At 51.7% G+C, this 22,746-nt stretch overlaps 1 protein-coding gene across 1 annotated transcript; it reads right to left on the bottom strand.

Annotated features, from left to right (window-relative positions):
• Positions 1 to 635: 635 nt before the first annotated feature.
• LOC133359488 (histone-lysine N-methyltransferase PRDM9-like) lies at positions 636 to 9,991 on the bottom strand. Its single transcript, XM_061577904.1, has 7 exons — positions 9,977 to 9,991; positions 9,574 to 9,766; positions 7,880 to 8,011; positions 6,574 to 6,908; positions 5,421 to 5,488; positions 4,356 to 4,618; positions 636 to 3,635 (listed from the first exon to the last, which is right to left on the bottom strand). Exons 1-7 carry the CDS (start codon positions 9,989 to 9,991, stop codon positions 2,941 to 2,943), a joined length of 1,701 nt encoding a protein of 566 aa, XP_061433888.1. The 3' UTR covers positions 636 to 2,940.
• Between the last annotated feature and the right edge of the window lie 12,755 nt (positions 9,992 to 22,746).

Raw genomic sequence — 22,746 nt, 5'->3', positions numbered from 1 at the left:
CTGTGTGAGCTGGGCCGCCTTCACAACCAACGAGACGCCGCCGCTGCCAATTGGGACCAAGACGGCAGCGCTGCCTCCACCGGTCCGGTGAGGTCATTCTCAACAGGAGATTTTTGTTTTTCGATTTGAAGCTTTCGTGACTGCAGGGATTCATATTGTTGGTTCTTTCGGTAGAGTCACGTAGAAGGGAAGTAATAAAATAATAAAAATAAAAGATAATGAAACAAAATATAATAAAATATTTTATTATATTAAATTATTGTTTTATTTTTATTATTTTATTACTTGCCTTATAAGTGACTTATATAATAATATGTTATATTATTATATTATTTTATTATATCATATTATTTTATTATGTTTTATTCTTATTATTTTATTACTTCCCTTCTACGTGCCTTTACCGAAAGAACCAAGAAGAGATTTTTTTTTCGATTTGAAGATTTCGTGACTACAGGGATTCATATTCTTGGTTCTTTCGGTAAAGTCACGTAGAAGGAAAATAATAAAATGATAAAAATAAAACTATACAATTCTCACGACGTTTCGATTGCAACGCAAGCAATCATCATCAGGTGTGAAAACCACAGCAATATTGTTTTTGTTGTTGTGGGTTTTCATAAACTGATGATTGCTTGTGTTGCAATCGAAACGTCGTGTTAATTTGATTCTTACATTTTTATTATTTTATTATTTCCCTTCTACGTGACTTTACCAAAAGAACCAAGAATACAGTAGATTTTTATTAATCATTTTACTTTTCCAGGTAAGGCCCCCACTGAGCTGTGTAGTAGCGACCTGGCTATCACAAATGACAGCAGCGCACCGAAGTGGCTTATCACGTGACATTTACAGCAGCCAAATACTCTGAACACATGTGGAGATGTTAACTACCTCTCCTGGTATACAGGAGATCGTGTGTTTGATTCCGACCCTGACGCCTGCTGTATATTTTGAGTTTGCGCGTCTCTCTCTCTCTCTCCCCGTGGTCGTGTGGATTTTCTCCAGGTCCTCCGGTTTTCCCTCGACATTTAGAATCGAGATCACGCAATCAGAGTATTTGGCCGCTATAAATGTCCACACAATGATAAGCCACTTCGTTGAGCTTTCATTTGTGATGGCCAGGTGGTCGCGTCTGATAAAAGAGCTACTACGTATCCAGTTGGACCTTACTTGGTAGAATCCCAAGATAATGTTTGTTAGTTTAAGTATGTATATATATCATTTTAAACAGAATCACAAACTAACGCTCAACTTTCTTAAACGTGCAAGAGTCAACGCGCGCCACCACCGTGCGACATCACGCGAGCAACCGGGACGCAGAAAATCTCTCAACCCTTTCCCGCGTCCGAGACGTCTGCAGAGTTGCAGGGTCGGTGGGTGTCACCGTTCACGGGGTGGGTGTCACCGTTCACAGGGTGGGTGTCACAAGGGTGGCACAGTCGGGTTTTTTACAATCGGGTTTAATTGTCTTTTTATATTAAACCCGATCATCTAAGATTGAGAGAAATCCGGTTTCATTGGTTCTAATTGCAGAACCGCACTTCTCAACGATGGGCTTCATCCATTCCAAGCTAAGGAACTCACTGGCGCCCACGATTGTGGAGAAGCTCGTGTTCATTAAGACCAACCTGCCCGCCGCATTCTACGACTACCCCGTGCCCGACGGCCCCGAGTACCATAGCAGCACCGACGAGGAAGCAGCCTAAGCCTATCAGAGTTTCGTATTCATTAAACCAGGTTTTAATTCCCCGAAATCGGGTTTAATTGTGTTAAAGAAAAAACCCGATGCCTGCAGCTGGAAAAATCGGGTTTTTTCCACCCATGGGGTGTCACCGTTCACGGGGTGGGTGTCACCGTTCACGGGGTGGGTGTCACCGTTCACGGGGTGGGGGTCACAGGTCACGGGGTGGCTGTCACCGTTCACCGCAGCAGTGGCAGCAGCAGCAGCAGCACTGCTGTTGTTGTTATGAAGACGTCGTTGCTCACCGCAGAGAAGCGTAGCGACACGACCGCCGCCACTCTGCGCTAGCCGGCGCGAAAACTGTGCCACACTCCCTGCCCCGCGTGGCCCTGTGGGAGCCTCGGTACCGATAATGTTGCTTTAGTTTTTACTGCGTTTTGTTATTCCGACGACGACGTTCACGCACGGCGCGCGGCGTCGTCGCGACGGCAAAGGGTTAAGTTCACGCTGGGAACATTTTCAACGGGGGAGGCAGCAACAACACGCAGGGTGATCCAAGTGCAGATGCCCCAATCATACCTACACCCCCCTCCCCCAACGCCCTCTCGGAATATTTTTTCAGACCGCAGGAATCCGATGAGCTATGAAGCTCTTCTTCGCAGATCTCCAGCCGTTCCACAGATGTCCTCTCTTAACACCCCCCCCCACCTCCTCCCCGTAGCTTTCCTCTCAGCGGCAAAGTGAATATCGCGCAAGCGATGGCTCAGGGCTACGGGACTGAGTGCACGGAGATTTGTGAGCGGATGCCACCTTCGTCATCGGCCGCGGTTCAGTCTACCGCTGGATGGGTACGTACTGTACGTACTGTACGTACGTCGCACGGGGCAGGGCTACGAGACGGCACGCGGTGCGCATGGAGACCGGCGGGAGACGTGCAGACTGGGGTATCTGTAGGTGGATCGCCCTGCGGTGTCCCCCTCTAGGGTAACAACAGTGCAGCTCTGCACGGGGGACTCTGCACACTCACACACACAGGGACCCCCAGGTGATGGGGGTGGGGGGGGACACGTGCAGTGGTTGGGACCTAGAACTCCGCACTTGCAATCGAGGGGTGGCCAGGTCGGTTTAATCTCCCACCCCCCACAGAGTGTGAGGCAGGTGTAGGAGGGTCCGTAGGTTTCCGTGTTCACATTCAAAATCAGTTTCAAGAGTGGCACAGCCTCGGCTAGTCACGTGGCCTGTTGTTTAAAACTAATTCACAGCTCGGCGCTGTGCGCGTTTTGCTCAGGATGGCTGACTTTTCTGTTTCCACGGGAATGAGAAAATGCATTCTGGCCGGTGTGTGTTCTCTGGTGCCGGCAAAGACTGGATGGGTCTGCAAACACCTTCTCACACACGGTGCACTTGAACGGCTTTTCTCCCGTGTGTGTTCTCTGGTGCCTGTGAAGATCTGATAGCTGTGCAAACGCCTTCTCACACACAGTGCACTTGAACGGCTTCTCTCCCGTGTGTGTTCTCTGGTGGCTGTGAAGATGTTGTAAATGTGCAAATGCCTTCTCACACACGGTGCACTTGAACGGCTTCTCTCCCGTGTGTGTTCTCTGGTGGCTGTGAAGATGTTGTAAATGTGCAAATGCCTTCTCACACACGGTGCACTTGAACGGCTTCTCTCCCGTGTGTGTTCTCTGGTGGCTGTGAAGATGTGATAGCCGTGCAAACGCCTTCTCACACACGGTGCACTTGAACGGCTTCTCTCCCGTGTGTGTTCTCTGGTGCTTCTTCAAGGTACTCTTGTAGTCTGTGCTGTATGGACATTGGTCACACTGATGACTTTTGTTACTGGGCTTAGTGGGGTGTCTGCTCTGCACGTGATACTGTAGACTCGAGCGGCAGATGAACTGACGGTTGCAGGCAGGACACGGCAGCCTTGTGACCTCCACACCCACTCCACCTGCGTCATCCCAGAGGAACAAGACACACGCGCACACACCAACATCTAGACATGAACACTCTTGCACACGTGTGTGTATACACAAAGGTAAAGGTTTCCCACAGCCATATCAGACTGTTGGGCAAGTGCTGTTTGCGAGTACCTATGAAGGCCGGCATGGCACACGAGGGAGTAGGTGGCCAACACCAGGCCCGGCCGCCTTTGTCTCCCCAGTGGCGATGTTTACTACTACACACCACACCAGTTACTCACTTCCACCTTATCAGTGTGGCTGGTGCCTATCATCTCTGGTGAGTGGTGGCTGTCATCTCTGGTGAGTGGTGGCTACCAACTCTGGTGAGATGTGGCTATCATCTCTGGTGAGTGGTGGCTATCATCTCTAGTGAGTGGTGGCTATCATCTCTGGTGAGTGGTAGCTACATCCACATCTCTGGTGAGATGTCGCTATCATCTCTGGTGAATGGTAGCTATCATCTCTACTGAGTGGTGGCTATCGTCTCTGGTGAGTAGTGGCTATCGTCTCTCGTAAGTGGTGGCTGCCATCTCTGGTGAGTGGTGGCTATCATTTCTGGTGCGTGGTGGCTATCATCTCTGGTGAGTGGTGGCTATCATCTCTGGTGAGTGGTGGCTATCGTCTCTCGTGAGTGGTGGCTATCATCTCTGGTGAGTGGTGGCTATAGTCTGGTGAGCAGTGGTGAGTCTCTGGTGAGCAGTGCTCACGGTGTTCCTCGCTTGGTGGAGGCTGCACGGGCTGCAGGTCTCTGGCGGTGGCCCTAGGAGCCATCTCGCTGCTGCTGCTGCTGCGGCGTCGCGAGGGCCCGGCCTCGCAGGCGATGCCCAGCTCCTGGGCGAACTCCTCGCCGTACCAGACCAGCAGCTCAGAGCCGGGCCCCACGGCACGGAATGTGCGGTAGTAAATCTGCCCCCGGTGCTGGAAGGCCACCAGGTTCTGCTCCTGCTCATTCCTCGCGCAGTTGACGAACCTGCGCGGGCAGACGCGGGGGCGGGGTGGGCGCCGTTAGCGAGCGCCTATTAAGGGCCGGCACTGGGCGCTACGTGGGGGTGGTGTGGCTGGAACCACGCTCCGTACCGGGTGCTCATTTGATGCCGAGTCGACCAAGGGGAGGCCCAGGGTTGGTCTCTGTGTGTAGTGGGTCTGGTCTCTGTGTGTAGTGGTTCTTGTCTCTGTGTGTGGTGGTTCTGGTCTCTATGTGTAGTGGTTCTGGTCTCTGTGTGTGGTGGTTCTTGTCTCTGTGTGTGGTGGTTCTGGTTTCTGTGTGTGGTGGTTCTGGTCTCTGTGTGTGGTGGTTCTGGTCTCTGTGTGTAGTGGTTCTGGTCTCTGTGTGTGCTGGTTCTTGTCTCTGTGTGTAGTGGTTCTGGTCTCTGTGTGTGCTGGTTCTGGTCTCTGTGTGTAGTGGTTCTGGTCTCTGTGTGTGGTGTTTCTGGTCTCTGTGTGTAGTGGTTCTGGTCTGTGTGTGCTGGTTCTTGTCTCTGTGTGTGGTGGTTCTGGTCTCTGTGTGTAGTGGTTCTGGTTTCTGTGTGTAGTGGTTCTGGTCTCTGTGTGTAGTGGTTCTGGTCTCTGTGTGAAGTGGTTCTTGTCTCTGTGTGTAGTGGTTCTGGTCTCTGTGTGTAGTGGTTCTGGTCTCTGTGTGTAGTGGTTCTGGTCTCTGTGTGTAGTGGTTCTGGTCTCTGTGTGTGGTGGTTCTGGTCTCTGTGTGTGGTGGTTCTGGTCTCTGTGTGTAGTGGTTCTGGTCTCTGTGTAGTGGTCCTTCAGACAATAATCACCTCATCCAGTTTGATTTAGATTCATCCTGAGCATCAACATATTCACGATCCTTTTTGTTTTTGTAAATCTGAAACACACACGCACACGAGCGGATCCACGGATAATTAATGTCAGTTGGACTGTAAGTTGAACTTCTTTCGTACCGCACGTAGCCAACCGTGCTGATCGGAGGTGCGGGGGAAGGACAACAAACTAAACACTAAAAGCAGTTCTAAAGAAATGCATTTTCAATCTACAAGATTTTAAAGTGCATAGCTCCCAGTGGCTTCCTAACATTGGAAGGAAGAACCTTCCAGACGGCCGCAGAAGTGCATCTGTAAGCGCCGCGCCATGCGGTGACCACCGTCTTTGCTGTGTGTTACAAGTTCAAATAATTACGTTAATTTTTGGGTCTCTCTGTGATTCTGGGGGTCTTTGGGTGAGTCTCTAGGTCTCTGTACGAGTCTCTGGGTCTCTGTGCGAGTCTCTAGGGTATCTGTGCGACTCTGGGTCTCTGTGTGAGACTGTGGGTCTCTGTGCGATTCTCTTGGTCTCTGTGCGAGTCTCTGGGTCTCTGTGTGAGACTGTGGATCTCTCTGTGCGATTCTCTGAGCATCTGTGTGAGTATCTGGGTCTCTCTGTGTGAGTCTCTGGGTCTCTGTGTGAGTCTGTGTGTCCCACTGTGAGTCTCTGGGTCTCTGTTCAAGTCTCTAGGTCTCTGTGCAAGTCTGTGGGTCTCTCTATGCGAGTCTCTGGGTCTCTGTGCAAAGTCTCTGGGTCTCTCTGTGCCAGTCTCTGGGTCTCTGTGTGAGTCTGTGGGTGACTGTGTGAGGCTATGGGTCTCTGTGCGAGTCTATGGGTCTCTGTGTGAATCTATGGGTCTCTGTGCGAGTCTATAGGTCTCTGTGCGAGTCTATGGGTCTCTGTGCGAGTCTATGGGTCTCTGTGTGAGTCTATGGGTTTCTGTGCGAGTCTATGGGTCTCTGTGTGAGTCTATGGGTCTCTGTGAGTCTCTGGGTCTCTCTGTGCCAGTCTCTAGATCTCTGTGTAAGTCTGTGGGTGACTGTGTGAGGCTATGGGTTTCTCTGCATCTCCTTCACGAGCCTCCTCTCCACACACACGATGATGATGTAGGAATAGGAGGAGGCTGCAGCAGTAGCAGCAGCAGCTCACCAGCCAGCAGTACTCGCTCACGGGGTTCTCCTCAGACACCTCTCCCTGGTAGGGCCCAAAAATCACCCCCTTGGGCAGCTTCTTCCTGTTGCTCCACACCCCGAGGCCGGCGCCGGCGATGGAGGAGGCGCCGACGGTGAGGCCCTGGGGCAGGCTGAGCCGGGCCCTGTTGGCCACTCCCGGGGCCACGGCCGCGTCTGCAATGAACTCTGGCGGGCCGTGCACGGAGCACTCCCCCAGGTAGAAATCCCTGCACAGCTCGCAGACTGAGAGCCACAGCAGCAGCAGCAGGAGGAGGGCGAACCGCAGTAGCAACAGCAGCAGCAGCAGTGGCACTGTGAGAGAGTGAGAGGGTGAGGAGCGCTCCAGACAGATGCCTCCTTTCCTCCCTCTCTGCATTGTGAACTTCTTTAGCTCGCTCATCGGAGATGTAAACCCTGTCACCCTCCCTGCTCCCTCCCTGCATCCCTGAGTGAGGGAGCAAAAGACAGGGAGGTAAGTGAGAGTGCGAGAAAGGGAGCGTGTGAGAGGGAGGGAAAGGGAGAGAGAGTGAGAGGGAGCAGGTGGAATATATCGAGTGAGAGCGCGGGAGCAATAGAGAGAGATAGGAGAGAGTGTGAGAAAGTTAGAGTAAGGGGCCGTCCATAAATGACGTCATGCACCTAGGGGGGTGGGGGGGTCAGACATTTGTGACGATGTGTGAGGAACCACAGACAACACGTTCTACTTAATTAAATACTTTTTAATAAATGTTTTCTCCTACAACATCAGACTGCAGTGCCACATTAAATATGCACTACAATGACAATAGTTTGAAGCGATTTTAAGCATATTAAATGAGCTTTGTGACGTCACATTTGAGGGGGGGGTCTGACTTTTTGTGATGTCGTGTGATGGGGGGGAGGGGGGTCCAAAATCGCGTGACGCCATTAATGGACGGCCCTAAGAGAGTGTGAGAAAGTGACAGTGTGAGAGAGAGTGTGAGAAAGTGACAGTGTGAGAGAGAGTGTGAGAAAGTGACAGTGTGAGAGAGAGTGTGAGAAAGTGACAGTGAGAGAGAGAGAGTGAGAAAGTGACGGTGTGAGAGAGAGTGTGAGAAAGTGACAGTGAGAGAGAGAGTGTGAGAAAGTGACAGTGAGAGAGAGAGTGTGAGAAAGTGACAGTGAGAGAGAGAGAGAGTGAGAAAGTGACGGTGTGAGAGAGAGTGTGAGAAAGTGACAGTGAGAGAGAGAGTGTGAGAAAGTGACAGTGTGAGAGAGAGAGTGAGAAAGTGAGAGAGAGAGTGAGAGGGAGCAGGGGGTCTCACAGAAGAAGTCGTCGTCCTGGGGCTCCTCCACCTCTGTGTAGACTTTCCTCTCGCGCGGGCGCAGGCCGTAGCGAGAGCGAGCGCTGCGCGACACCGCCACAGCCTGGGCGGAGGCCGGCGGCACGGAGGAGCCTGCAGGCAAACACGGCGAGATGTTGACTACCTCTCGTGGTATACGGGAGGTCGTGGGTTCCATCCCGACCCTGACGAAGCCTGCTGTATATTTGGAGTCTGCGTGTCTCTCTCTCCTCCGTGGCGAGATGTTAACTCCCTCGCATGGTCTACAGGAGGTCGTGGGTTCCATCCCGACTGTATAGTTTACAACATGTTACCCTATTTGTATTTTTGTATTTTTAGATTGTATATTATGGCTAGTTTACATTTTATATTGTACACTTATTCACAATTTTACATACTTTAGCCCTTAGTATTAGTTAGACTTTGTAATTTTAGTATAGTTTGACTGTATACCACTCATTTCAGTTTTAAGATTCCTACATGTTGAATGTATGCACCTTCCGGCCATAGTAAATTCCTTGTCTGTGCAAACTTTCATGGCGAATACCTCCCCGTGGTTGCGTGGATTTTTCTCCGGGTCCTTCGTTTTTTTCCCTCGACATATAGAATTAACGTCATGCGTTGAGAATATTTGGCTGCTATAAATGTCCACGTAATGACGATGATGACAAGTCACTTCGTTGAGCTCTTATTTGTGATAGCCAGTCGCTTCTGAAAAACAGCTACACAGCTCAGTGGGGCACACCCTGGTTGCTAATCCTGCATAATGCACGGGCATAAGTAGTATTAATCACATACCTGCATTTCCCATATCCCCTCCCTTTGATGCTGCTAGTCCTGCATAATGCACGGGCATAAGTAGTACTAATCACATACCTGCATTTCCCATATCCCCTCCCTTTGATGCTGCTAATCCTGCATAATGCACGGGCATGAGTAGTACTAATCACATACCTGCATTTCCCATAAATATGCTAAATGCCTCTTGATATGCATATTCTTTTGTCAAGGCGCTCTTTTCCCCCCTTCCAACCCAGCTTATATATATGCTCCAAGCACGTGTGCTGTATCATTCAGACGCTGTCGCCTCGACAGACCTGGTTTTCACCTGAGGACGGCTGCTTGCGTTGTGGCCGAAACGTCGTGAGAATTGTTTTGTTATGTTTTATTTTTATTATTTTATTACTTCCCTTCTACGTGACTTTACCGAAAGAACCAATAAGAAAAATAAACATCGTTTAGTTCATAGGCTGCATCAGTACCAGCAGCAGCCCTGACAGGAGCACATGTAGCAGTAGCATCAACAGCAGTGGCGACTTCCATCAGCACTAACAGAAGATTGCGGAGTTCCGGTGAGAATAGAGGGGAGCGTGGAGTTCCGGTGAGAATAGAGGGGAGTGTGGAGTTCCGGTGGGAATAGAGGGGAGTGTGGAGTTCCGGTGGGAATAGAGGGGAGTGTGGAGTTCTGGTGAGAATAGAGGGGAGTGTGGAGTTCTGGTGGGTATAGAGGGGAGTGTAGAATTCCGGTGAGAATAGAGGGGAGTGTGGGGTTCCGGTGAGAATAGAGGGGAGCGTGGAGTTCTGGTGAGAATAGAGGGGAGTGTGGAGTTCCGGTGAGAATAGAGAGGAGTGTGGAGTTGCGGTGGGAATAGAAATCACCGCTGCAGGCTACGCACCTCCACGTATCCTCTGGAGCGCCACCCTCAGGGCCTCCTTGCAGGCGGTGGCTCTGCGCTCCAGCCTGAACATCGCCATCCTGGCCTTGTGCACCTCCCTCAGCTGAAATCCCCTGAACTCCTCCTCCTGCTGCTCCTCCTCCTCCACGCCCTGCAAGATGCTCCACACGTACTCCAGGGCTTCCGCTTTAGTCTGAGCGGAAGGGGCGGTGGGGTGAGGGGGCGGAGGGGGTGTGGGGGCGGAGTTGGTGCGGTGACCAGCGGTGGCTAGGAGATGTTAACTCCCTCGCCTGGTACGCAGGAGGTCGCGGGTTCCATCTCGACCCTGACACCTCATCGGATTCCTCCAGTACAATACATATTTTAATTCTGATATTCTGAATCTGTAAATCTGATTCCATACATCAAGCAGAACCATGCCGTCATGCTGAACCTCGGTGGGTATGGCAGGCCATGCCTCTTCACAACTCAACTAATTAATAAACTAATTATAATAATGTAGTGGACACCGTGACGACAGAGACAGTTGAAGTAGAGGCAACCCATATTTATTAACTCTGAGCCCGTTACAGCTTCACACTTGAAGAGGTAACGGCCTCTTCACCCGTTCTCTCAAGGGAGCTAACTCCCCAAGCTAACTCACCGACTCCCCACCAATACTACGACCCTCCTCTCAAGGAGACTACCTGACCTGGCCCAGCCAAGGCACAGGTCCCGACCACCAGCCACACGAATCCGGCCCTTACAAGGACATCAGCCTTCGCGGCTCTGGGGTCGCACCACTGGCTTGCTCTGCCCGGCCTTTAGAAGGACAGCGGGTCAGAGGAGTCCCAGGGTCTAGCTAGCTGGACTTCAGCTGGTTCTTCGTCCTTGGCTTGTTCGAACTAACTCTCTCCTCTCAGAGTCTCGCCTTTTATACGATTCCCCACTGAGGGGCGGGGTTCTGTGGGATCACACACACCCCACAGCCCCCTCCCCTCGGGAGGGGCCCCGGCTAGGGATATCACAACCGCCCCGCACAGGTAAGTAATGGGAGTTAACCGGAGCTGGTGTGCGCGCGTTCCAATACCACCACCACCACAATAATGACGCACGTCTCTGGTATAATTATATAGAAATTACTTTTATAACACAGACCAGTGGAACATTTTTTTGTACTTTTCGTAACAGCTATTTTCATTGGAGTATATGACAGGTGAGGCTCTGCCTCGCCCGTCTCCCCTGACCGCACGTCCCTGGTATAGCAGTGTCTAGTAGTATGTATGTACGTTGAATGTCTTTGTCACCGTACGTAGCCAACCTCGCTAATGGGAGGTGCGGGGGAAGGACAACAAACTAAAGACAACAGCAGCAGCAGCTGTAACGAGAGGAGTGCCGTGCGCTGTGCACAGAGACCTTGCGCTTGCTGGAAGCTGCCCTCGCGTGAGACTCTCCCACGGTGGCCCAGCGTGAAGCAGCCCCCTTGCCTCCTCCTGCGTGAACACACGCACACACGTGAACACACGCACACACGTGAACACACGCACACACGTGAACACACGCACACACGTGAACACACGTGTGAACACACGGACACGCATGAACATATGCAAGGACAAAGCTCCCCCGTATAGCCTTAACAGACTGTAGGGGCAAGTGCTGTTAGTGAGCACCTATGAAGGCCAGAACGGTACACGAGGGGGTGGGTGGCCAGCACCACGCCCGACCGTCTTTGTCTCCCCAGTGGTGATGTTTACACACCGCACCAGGTACTCAGTTGAGGCTGAGCCGACATAGGGGAGGCACAGGACCGGTTCAAATAATCGTCACTGGTGTTGACCGTGAGCGGGAATCGAACCCGGGTCGCCGGGTTCATAGCGCAGCGCGCTAACCGCTACACTACCGCTCCCCATATGCACACGCGTTAACACACGCACACACGTGTGAACACACGGAAATGCATTAACACACACACACACGTGTGAACACACCCACACGCGTATTTACGCATGCAAACATTTACTCACTCACATATTTACCAAAAAGTCAATGATCTCCCCTGTGCCGCCTTAACAGACTGTTGTCACAGGACAGAACCAGGTGCCATGCCATGGGTTGACTGTTGTGCCAGGCTAGGTGTAGGTCACGAGACGGACCCTGCAGGTGCCATAAGTTTACTGAGATGACTGCCAGATGCACCACCTGTGCCCGCGACTGTGCCAACTCGGTCCACAATTAAAAAGATGCCCCGTGTAGCCTTCACAGACTGTTGCGGTCAAGTGCTGTCAGCAAGCAGCATCTACGAAGGCCAGCACGGCACACGGGGGGATGGGCAGCTAGCAACACGCCCGACCGTCTTTGTCTCCCCAGTTGTGATGTTTACTACACACCACTGCACCGGGTACTCATTTTGACGCTGAGTCAACCTAGGGAGGCTCAGGACCGGTTCGGATCGTCGTCACTGGTGTTGGCCGTGAGCGGGCATTTAACTTGGTTCCGCTGGTGATTACAACCAGCTTCATCAAGCGAGTCTACAGGGGTCTCTGCGTGAGTCTACAGGGGGTCTCTGTGTGAGTCTACAGGGGTCTCTGCGTGAGTCTACAGGGGGTCTCTGTGAGTCTACAGGGGTCTCTGTGTGAGTCTACAGGGGTCTTTGTGTGAGTCTTCAGGGGGTCTCTGTGTGAGTCTACAGGGGGTTTCTGTGTGAGTCTACAGGGGTCTCTGCGTGAGTCTACAGGGGGTCTCTGTGTGAGTCTACAGGGGGTTTCTGTGTGAGTCTACAGGGGTTCTCTGTGTGAGTCTACAGGGGGTCTCTGTGTGAGTCTACAGGGGTCTATGTGAGTCTACAGGGGGTCTCTGTGTGAGTCTACAGGGGTCTCTGCGTGAGTCTACAGGGGGTCTCTGTGTGAGTCTACAGGGGGTCTCTGTGTGAGTCTACAGGGGGTCTCTGCGTGAGTCTACAGGGGATCTCTGCATGAGTCTACAGGGGGTCTCTGCGTAAGTCTACAGGGGTCTCTGTGTGAGTCTACAGGGGTCTCTGCGTGAGTCTACAGGGGTCTCTGTGTGAGTCTACAGGGGGTCTCTGCGTGAGTCTACAGGGGGTTTCTGTGTGAGTCTACAGGGGTCTCTGCGTGAGTCTACAGGGGGTCTCTGTGTGAGTCTACAGGGGGTTTCTGTGTGAGTCTACAGGGGTCTCTGTGTGAGTCTACAGGGGGTCTCTGTGTGAGTCTACAGGGGGTCTCTGCGTGAGTCTACAGGGGGTCTCTGTGGGAGTCTACAGGGGGTCTCTGTGTGAGTCTACAGGGGGTCTCTGCGTGAGTCTACAGGGGGTCTCTGCGTGAGTCTACAGAGGGTCTCTGTGTGAGTCTACAGGGGGTCTCTGTGTTAGTCTACAGGGGGTATCTGTGTGAGTCTATAGGGGTCTCTGCGTGAGTCTACAGGGGGTCTCTGCGTGAGTCTACAGGGGGTCTCTGCGTGAGTCTACAGGGGGTCTCTGTGTGAGTCTACAGGGGGTCTCTGCGTGAGTCGAGAGGGGGTCTCTGTGTGAGTCTACAGGGGTCTCTGTGTGAGTCTACAGGGGTCTCTGTGTGATTCTACACAGGGTCTCTTTGTGAGTCTTCAGGGGGTTTCTGCGTGAGTATACAGGGGGCCTCTGTGTGAGTCTACAGGGGTCTCTGTGTGAGTCTACAGGGGGTCTCTGTGTGAGTCTACAGGGGGTCTCTGCACGGTCTGCAAGCGCCCTTTTACGTTTGCCTCTTCGTCCTCCGTGCATCGCCACCTCCTTCCTCTTCCTCCTCCCCGTCCACTCCTCGTCGGAGTCGCTCGACCGCCCGCACTCCGCTCTATTCCCCCTCGCCCTGCGCTTGCCGCGTGCGCGCATGAACTCGGGCTGGGCCGGGTTCATCCCTGCGCAAGGAGGCAGTCGGTCATTGTTATTTGTACGTATTGGCAGTACACCCGTGCAGCATAGCAACACACCGGGTCCTCGTAACACAGTCCTGACGATGTGATTACTATCAGAGCGTGTTTGTTTGCGTGTTCAACACAAGTACGCGTGGTTAATGCAGTAACTTGATTCCTTGCAAAAAGGAATCATCTATTTGGTGTGTGAACATCTTAACAGCTCCTGTTTTATTGCCAGAAAGGGTAAAACCGATTCCTATTTTTTATACTTTGATTCTGGCAAAAAGGTCCAATGATATAGCTACTCACCCCGAGCTATAAATGCTCTTGACACTGCATTGTCTTTGTACTGGTCGCCTTTTGGTGTTGTTCTCTGGTCTGACACTGGTGAGACTAGGCCATGAAGAAGGCTGTCTCTGGGGTAGACCAATCAGTATCAAAGACAATGATTAAATGTTATCAGAGAGTGTTTGTTTGCGTGTTCAGTACGCGTGGTTAATGCAGTAACCTGATTCCTTGCAAAAGCTATAATCTATCTGGTGTTTGAACATCTTAACACCTCCTGTTTCATTCCCATAAAGAGTAAAACCGATTCTTATTTTTCATAGTCCCGACGATGTCGCCGTTGCCCCTTGAGTGAGCTGCAGGACTCTCCATCAGAAGTTGCACTCAGATTCAGCAGCCGCGTCCCCCATTCCGAACGTGCGGTGGCGACACCACGAGTCGTATCGAGGCACCGTCCGACCGAGTCTCTAGGGGCACGAGGAGTCCAATCTTGCCACTGGAGCACGGAGCAGCCGATCGTCATCAGACTGGGCGCCGCTGTACGGCAACAGACTGCGAAGCTTCGTGTTCAGTGCTGCTCATGTCACGTTCCGTCTTCCCACCGCTTTGGCATCACGACAACTGATTTTGACGCACCACCACCACCCCAAAATATCCTTCTGTCTGGGGTCTCGAATCGCGAGGAAATAAATAACTTTTGCCAAAAATGTGATGATTATTTCATACAGCGCAACGGTGTACCGCTACTACGTTCATTTATATTATTTGGCTGCTACAATAACTCCAAGCAATACAGTAAACACGATAGGAGTGCAAAGTATAGAAAAGGTAAACAAATTACACACACACAAAATACATTTTTTTGTAAATATTCTTTGGTTCTTTCGGCAAAGTCACGTAGATAGAAAAATAAAGTGAATACAAATAATCAAAAACCACAAAAACGTTCATCCTCACTGATGTTGCTAACTGGTATCTTAGCGCTTTTGAGGGTTGCAGCAATTTCAGATCTTGAACGTCTGCAGCGATGCGCCCCAAACCCTTAAGAGCGACATCGACCTGGGCAATAACGTCATCCACTGGAATGTGTTTGGGGGTGACTGAGAAGTTCAACCCTTTAGCCAAAACCGACTTTAGACCATCGCACATTGGGCTATTACTCAGATTAATAACAACCTTGTCAACGTCTAACCTTTTAACGTGTGGATCTGGTTTCTTGTTAGAAAGGAGGTTGAACTCGAAAATCAGATCTTTACATTTCGCTGACATTGTAGTGGCTGATTAAGCGGTCATGTTATCTACATGTTCCCAATCAGATGTCGACATTTTTCCCGTCAATGTTAAGTGTGATTTCAAGAGTGTCTTGTCTACATGATCTAGTTCAGTATGGAGCAGTCTAATTCTCTCTGAGATCAGGGCCAAGCTCGCCCTGAACAAAATTCGTCTGGCATTGGAAGATGTGACTGCAGCAGAAATCAGTGTCAATGAGATCGGTATTACGTTAGAGTCACGGCATCTCTTCAGAAATGTGAGTGACTCGATCAGATGAACTTTCTTGTCACGGAGATTGTTAAAAGATCTCATGGTTATGTGGAAACCCTCCCAATAGAGGCAGTTCAAATGATACAAATTAAGTGAATAAAAAATTATAAAAATAAGACACTAATTAGACTGCTCCATAAAAAAAACACTAATGTATACATTTCAATTTAAAGCTTTCGTGACTGCAGGGATTCATCTTCTTGGTTCTTTCGGTAAAGTCACGTAGAAGGGAAATAATAAAATATTAAAAAGAAAACATTAAAATTGTATTTTAATAATTGTATTTTATGTTTTTTTTCCCTTCTATGTGACTTTACCGAAAGAACCAAGAAGACTAATTTATAACTCAAAAGTTTTGATTATACATGAGTGCTTTATCATTTTTATTATTCACTTTATTTTTATTTTAGTTTTTCTATCTACGTCACTTTATCGAAAGAACCAAAGAATATGAATTCCTGCAGTCACGAAAGTTTTAAGTCAAAATAAACTATTTTTGTAAATGTTGTGGGTTTACTCTCCAACATTATGAATCCGTAGGTAAAAAATAAAATTTAAATTAATAAAAGTACTTTTATAAATTTTAATTTTACTTTGATTAATTTTAATTTTATTTTTTACCTACGTGACTAGAATTATGAATCCGATGAGCTATGAAGCTCTTTTTCATAGATGTCCCATAGGGGGCACGGGGTCAGAAAGTTACAACACAAAACACAAACACGATAGGCGTGCAAAGTAGAGTAAAGGTAAACAAATCATTAAACTAAAACTAAATCTATTTTTACTTCACCAGGTGAAGTCCACTGAGCTATTGGCTACGTCTTCAGAAGCGACCTGGCTGCCACAAATGACAGCTCAACCAAGTGGCTTACCACGTGGACATTTATAGCAGCAGACAAATACTCTGAACGCGTGATGTTGATTCTACAAGTGGAGCAAAAACCCGGAGGACCGGGATCTAACCCACGACCTCCTGTAGACCATGAGAGGTAGTTAACATCTCACCGGGGAGAGACACACGCAGACTCCAGATATATGACAGGCATCGTCAGGGTCGGGAACGAACCCACGACCTCCTGTAGACCAGGAGAGGGAGTTAACATCTCACCGGGAAGAGACACACGCAGACTCCAGATATATGACAGGCATCGTCAGGGTCGGGAACGAACCCACGACCTCCTGTAGACCAGGAGAGGGAGTTAATATCTCACCAGGGAGAGACACACGCAGACTCCAGATATATGACAGGCATCGTCAGGGTCGGGAACGAACCCAAGACCTCCTGTAGACCAGGCGAGGTAGTTAACATCTCGCCACCATGGCGCCCCATGCATGCCACTCTGCTACGACGTCTTGGTCTCATCATTATAATCACTGCGACAATTAGTTGAGTTGCGAAGAGGCTCGGCCTGCCGTACCCACCGAGGTTCAGCAGGACGGCGTGGTTCTGCTTGATGTTCCTGTAGCGCCGCTTCTCGCACTCGGCCAGATCGCTCCACTCGGCCTTGGTGAAGAAGCCTCTGATGTCTCGGAAGTCGCCCATCTCCTGCTGCTGCTGAGGCGCAGAGACACGGAGGGACGAGACGCGGACGACGGTCAGATGCAGTCACGGAGATGGAGTCACACGGAGACAGAGTCACAGGGAGACAGAGTCACAGGGAGACAGAGTCACACGGAGACAGAGTCACAGGGAGACAGTCACAGGGAGACAGAGTCACAGGGAGACAGTCACACTGAGACAGAGTCACAGGGAGACAGAGTCACAGGGAGACAGAGTCACAGGGATACGAGACTAAGATCCCCCGTGTGGCCTTAACAGACTGTCGGGTCAAGCGCTGTGAGCGAGTAGCGGCGCCTATGAAGGCCGGAACGACACACGAGGGGGGGGTGGGTGGCCAGCACCACGCCCGGCCGCCTTTGTCTCCCCAGTGGCGATGTTCCCTACACACCGCTACACCAGGAACTCATTTGAGGCCGAGTCGACCTAGGGGATGAGGCCCAGGACCGGTTCAGAAAATCGTCACCGGTGAGGTAACTTTACCTCAGATGAGGTAACTTCACTTCATGCGAGGTAACATTACATTAGGTGAAGTAAAATTACTTCAGGTGAGGTAACTTTTCCTTTACCTCATGCGAGGTAACTTTACCTCGCGGGAGGTAACATTACCTCAGGTAAATGTAACATTACTTGAGGTAATCCGAACGTATTCACATCACTTCAGCTAATGTTCATATTTTTACGCTAATATCGTAATATCGTCACGTGGTTAAATCGTTAAACACAACGCTCGCGTGACGTCACCACCTCAGTGTCGAGCCGTCGACACTTCACGCGGCAGCCTCGAAGTGCACCCAGCCTGGCACAGGCGCCGTGGTGACGTCACCGTCACTCAGTGGCCAATGGCGGCGATTGGTGGTGGGGGGAGTGGGGGGTGGGGGTGGGGGGAGTGGGGGGAGGCGGTGGGGGGGAATGGCGGTTGGTGAGTGGTGGGACGGGTGAGAGGAGTGGGGGGAGTGGGTGGGGTTTTATAATTATCGGAGGTTTTTCGGTAAAGTCACGAAGGTACAAAAAATGTAATAAAAGTAAAATAAAAAAAATAAAAATTAATGAAAGTAAAATAAAATAAAAATCACGACGTTTCTTTTTTTTTACCTACGTGACTTTACCGAAAAATCTAAGAATATGAATCCTTGCAGTCACGAAAGCTTCAAATCTAGAATTATCTGAGTCGCAAAAGTTAGCTCAAGTGAGGTAACATTACCTCAGATAGAGGTAACTTTACCTCAGGTGAAGTAGCTTTTCCTCAGGTAAGGTAACTTTACCTTAGGCGAGATAACTTTACCTTAGGCAGAGGTAAAATTGCCTCAAATGAGGTAACTTTACCTCATGCGAGGTAACAACATTACCTTAGGTGAAGTAAAATTACTTCAGATGAGGAAACTTTTCTGAGGTGAATTAACTTTACTTCAGGTAGAGGTAACATTTCCCCAGGTATGGTAACTTTACCTCAGGTGATATAACTTTATCTCAGAGAGAGATAACTTCACCTCAGGTGAGGTAACTCTATCTCAAGTGAAGTAAGATTACATTAGGAAGAGGTAACTTCAGGTGAGATAACTTTACCTCAGATAGAGGTAACTTAACCTCACCTGAGGTGACTTTACCTCAGGCGAGGTAACTTTACCTCAGGCGAGGTAATGTTACCTCGCGGGAGGTAACATTACCTCAGGTAAATGTAGCATTACTTGATGTAATCCGAACGTATTCACGTCACTTCAGCTAATGTTCATATTTTTACGCTAATATCGTAATATCGTCACGTGGTTAAATCGTTAAACACAACGCTCGCGTGACGTCACCACCTCAGTGTCGAGCCGTCGACACTTCACGCGGCAGCCTCGAAGTGCACCCAGCCTGGCACAGGCGCCGTGGTGACGTCACCGTCACTCAGTGGCCAATGGCGGCGGTTGGTGGTGGGGGGGAGTGGGGGGTGGGAGGGAGGAGGGGGTGGGGGGGGAATGGCGGTTGGGGGAGTGGGGGGGAGGGGCATCGGGGGTGGGGGTGAGTGGGCGGGAAAAGGGGTGGGGGCGGAATTGCGGTTGGTGAGTGGTGGGAGGGGGGAATGGAGGGTGGGAGGGGTGGGGAGTAACGGGGGAGTGGGGGGGGCGAGACGCGTGACGTCACCACGCAGTGACGTCATCAGAGTTTTTAAGTTTAAAATTTTTATTCTGGAGGAATCCGATGAGCTGTGAAGCTCTTTATTATCCACAGATGTCCAGTAGGGGCACGTGGTCAGAACGCCACAACAACAAACACAACACAATAAACACCGTAGCAGTGCAGAGTAGAGGAAAGGTAGGCACATGACCAAGACAAATCTGTAGGGGCGTGTGAATTGAACTCTGTAGGGGCGTGTGAATTGAAATCTGTAGGGGCGTGTGAATTGAAATCTGTAGGGGCGTGTGAATTGAATTCTGTAGGGGCGTGTGAATTGAAATCTGTAGGGGCGTGTGAATTGAATTCTGTAGGGGCGTGTGAATTGAAATTTGTAGGGGCGTGTGAATTGAAATCTGTAGGGCGTGTGAATTGAAATCTGTAGGGGCGTGTGAATTGAATTCTGTAGGGGCGTGTGAATTGAAATTTGTAGGGGCGTGTGAATTGAAATCTGTAGGGGCGTGTGAATTGAAATCTGTAGGGGCGTGTGAATTGAATTCTGTAGGGGAGTGTGAATTGAAATCTGTAGGGGCGTGTGAATTGAAATCTGTAGGGCGTGTGAATTGAAATCTGTAGGGGAGTGTGAATTGAAATCTGTAGGGGCGTGTGAATTGAAATCTGTAGGGGCGTGTGAATTGAAATCTGTAGGGGAGTGTGAATTGAAATCTGTAGGGGAGTGTGAATTGAAATCTGTAGGGCGTGTGAATTGAAATCTGTAGGGCGTGTGAATTGAAATCTGTAGGGCGTGTGAATTGAATTCTGTAGGGGAGTGTGAATTGAAATCTGTAGGGCGTGTGAATTGAAATCTGTAGGGCGTGTGAATTGAAATCTGTAGGGGAGTGTGAATTGAAATCTGTAGGGCCGTGTGACTTGCAATCTGTCGGACAGTGTGATGTGTAATTTTGTTGGGTCATAGTGTTACCATCCTTGAGGTGCAGGGATGACGACTAGGATTGGTGTTGTTAGGATTAGCAGCGAGCAGTTGTGACCAGGTGCTGCTGTGTGTAACGATTACAGATAATGTGGGGGTCGCTAGCCCCCGAGATCCCTCCCTCGATAATGCTAACGGCCGGGCTAGCATCATCAATCGCCCCCCCGCTGCTAAGCGAACCGCTGCTAAGTTCCTCACCCATGGTGTGGGAGCCGTCGCCCGAGGGTTCCACCCCACCGCGGGTCCGCGTAGCAGGCATGATTAATTACGTACGCGCACACCCACACACACAGCTCCGTACGGCACTCACTCTTGCGCTTCTCTGCGCCGCGCTGGCCGCTCACGTTACAATCGCGCACCTGGGGTACGCCGATTTCGCACGACGAGAGCTTACGCATACCCCGTACCACACGCGTTCACACTTATAACACGTAACGAGCACACGCCAGCGGGGCACACGCCGACACAACGACTAAAGTCGCCGCCGCCGTGCGCGCGAGATAAACCGTACAACAATGCGCAGCCGATTACGCTATGATCGCGCACCTGGGGGACGCCGATTACGCACGCTGCGAGCTTACGCACACACAGTACCACACGCGTTCCCACACGCTCACACTGCACGACAAGATCACGCGAGACCACGCTTCGCTATTAATGATTTATTACCTGATAACTAATGTTGAATTAGTGAGTCGACGAGGCTGGCCTATTCCACTAAACCGGCACCTATTCCCTATTTATCGGCTATGATTCTAAGTCACCTTCTTACTCACTGTTAAGTGTCCACGGCGGTCCGCTGATCCTTGTGTTAACCGCGTGCCTCGGTGCGTCGCACGGACGTCCGGGTCGCTGGCTCGAGCTGCGTCTGGTCGCCTGGCGCTGGAGTAAGAGAGCGATTTCCCCTCTGCGCTCCTCTATTTATCCTCCCTACCTCCAAAGGGGATGCTGCGCTGAACAATGGGCTCGTGCACCCCAAGCCCGCGCACGGCAGTCCCCAGGCGCTGTTGATATGCTAATCAGTGAGCGACGTTGGCGGCGTACATCCTAATTACTCCCTTACCCTTCCTAACAATGGGGCCTGCGCGCTCAAGCGCAATTATCCCAACCCCCCATGACTATGCGCAACAGCCCCTGTGACCCCGCTATTCATGCTGTCTCGTGCCTCCCCTGCTTGCCCCGTCGACTCGTGGGGGTGTGTGTGGGGGGAAATGCGCCTCAACCGCGGTGGCCGAATGCCCCACGCCGCGACCACACCATATTAAGGCCGGCAGCAGCACCGCGGTACCACGTAGCACGGGGGAGGTCATCCAATTCCCTGATCGCCGGAAACCGTGAGAATTAATCCCGATAAGGGTCTCTCGGATAAAAACCGGTCGATCAGGTAACCTTCCCTTCCAGCTCTATGGGGGGGGGGGGGGGGATGCGTGCGGGTGTGTGCTTATGTGGGGCGGGTGATGGGGGGCAGTGCGGTGGGGGAAGCCGGGCGGCTCCCTGGCTCGGCAGAGCGGCCCCGTCGCTGTGGCACCACATAGCCCCCCGGGGTGCCAGTCCCCGTCCCGGGTTGACTTGAGCACCTCGCCTGGGTTGCCCCCACGAGGTATCGCCGCGGGGTCCGCGGGATTCGCCCGGCCCTTGTGGCTGGCCTCGGGGGTGGCGGCTCCGTCTCCTGGGGCTCCGGCGGTGGTCTCCTCCTCCATTCCAACGGCTCCCCTCGGCCTCTGGCACCTGCGGGCTGGGGAACAAACTCAGAGGCGGTGGGGTTTAAGGGTCGCCGTCCTCGTCGCCCCCGGCCCCGCCCGGGGCCCCTCGGAGCCCGGGGCTCCGTGGGGCCCATGTACTGCGCGAGGCCCCCGGGCACGGGGGGTGGGGGGACCCCGGGGTTTCGGGGTACTTGGACGGCGGGGCTCCCTCCCTCGGGGGCTGCTCGCCACGGCTTCAGTCGGCGGATGTTGACCACCATCTCCCGGCCCCTCTCTCCTCCCTGAATCAGTACCGTCCAGGGTGAGATCTGCCGTCTCACAATCCAGGGTCCTCGCCAGTAGGTGGTCAGCTTCCCCACCTGTCCGGCACCGACGCGGGGAGTGTACAGCCACACCTCGGAGCCCGCAGTGTAGAAGGGGGGCTCCATACGGGGTCGGGCGCCCTGCTCTTGCCGCTGGTGCGCGGCCTCTCCGTGCGGGTAGGCTCGGCCCATGGCCCCTCGCAGGGTCTCCAGCAAGTGCTCCACGGGGTGGCTCCCTTCCTCCCGTTGCGGCGGAGGGACACCGAACAGCAGATCTGCGGGCAGGCGAGACTCGCGACCAAACATCATTAGGAACGGGGTCTGTCCTGTAGAGGTGTGAACGGTGGTGGTGTAGGCGAACAGGGCATAGGGAAGGTGTTCGTCCCAGTCCTGTTGATTCGCGGCCGCCATGCGTTTAAGCTTCCCGGCCAGAGTCTGGTTCATCCTCTCTACCATCCCGTTCGCCTGGGGGTGATACGCCGTGGTTCGGTCCTTCTGGATCCCGAACTCTCGGCACAGTGCCTGAAATAGTTCGGCCTCGAATTCACTACCCTGGTCGGTAATGACTCGTTCGGGGATCCCGCACTTAAGTACGTAGTTTTCCACGAAGGCCCGGGCCACTACGAGGGCTGTTTTATCCGGGATAGCCACCGCCACGGGGTAGCGGGTGAAGTATTCCACCGCTACGAGAATATATCGGTTGCCCCGGTGGGATCGTGGAAAGGGCCCCTGCAGGTCGATTCCGACCAACTGATTCGTCCGACTGACTCGGAACGGCCTCAGGGGTACCTGGTACCTCGCCGGCTTTTG

The sequence above is a fragment of the Lethenteron reissneri genome, chromosome 65, assembly GCF_015708825.2.
Source record: "Lethenteron reissneri isolate LAM-NWPU_2019-01 chromosome 65, ASM1570882v1, whole genome shotgun sequence".
NCBI lineage: Eukaryota > Metazoa > Chordata > Hyperoartia > Petromyzontiformes > Petromyzontidae > Lethenteron > Lethenteron reissneri.
The sequence above is the reverse complement of the archived record's forward strand: the minus strand, read 5'-3'. Positions and strand labels throughout refer to the sequence as shown.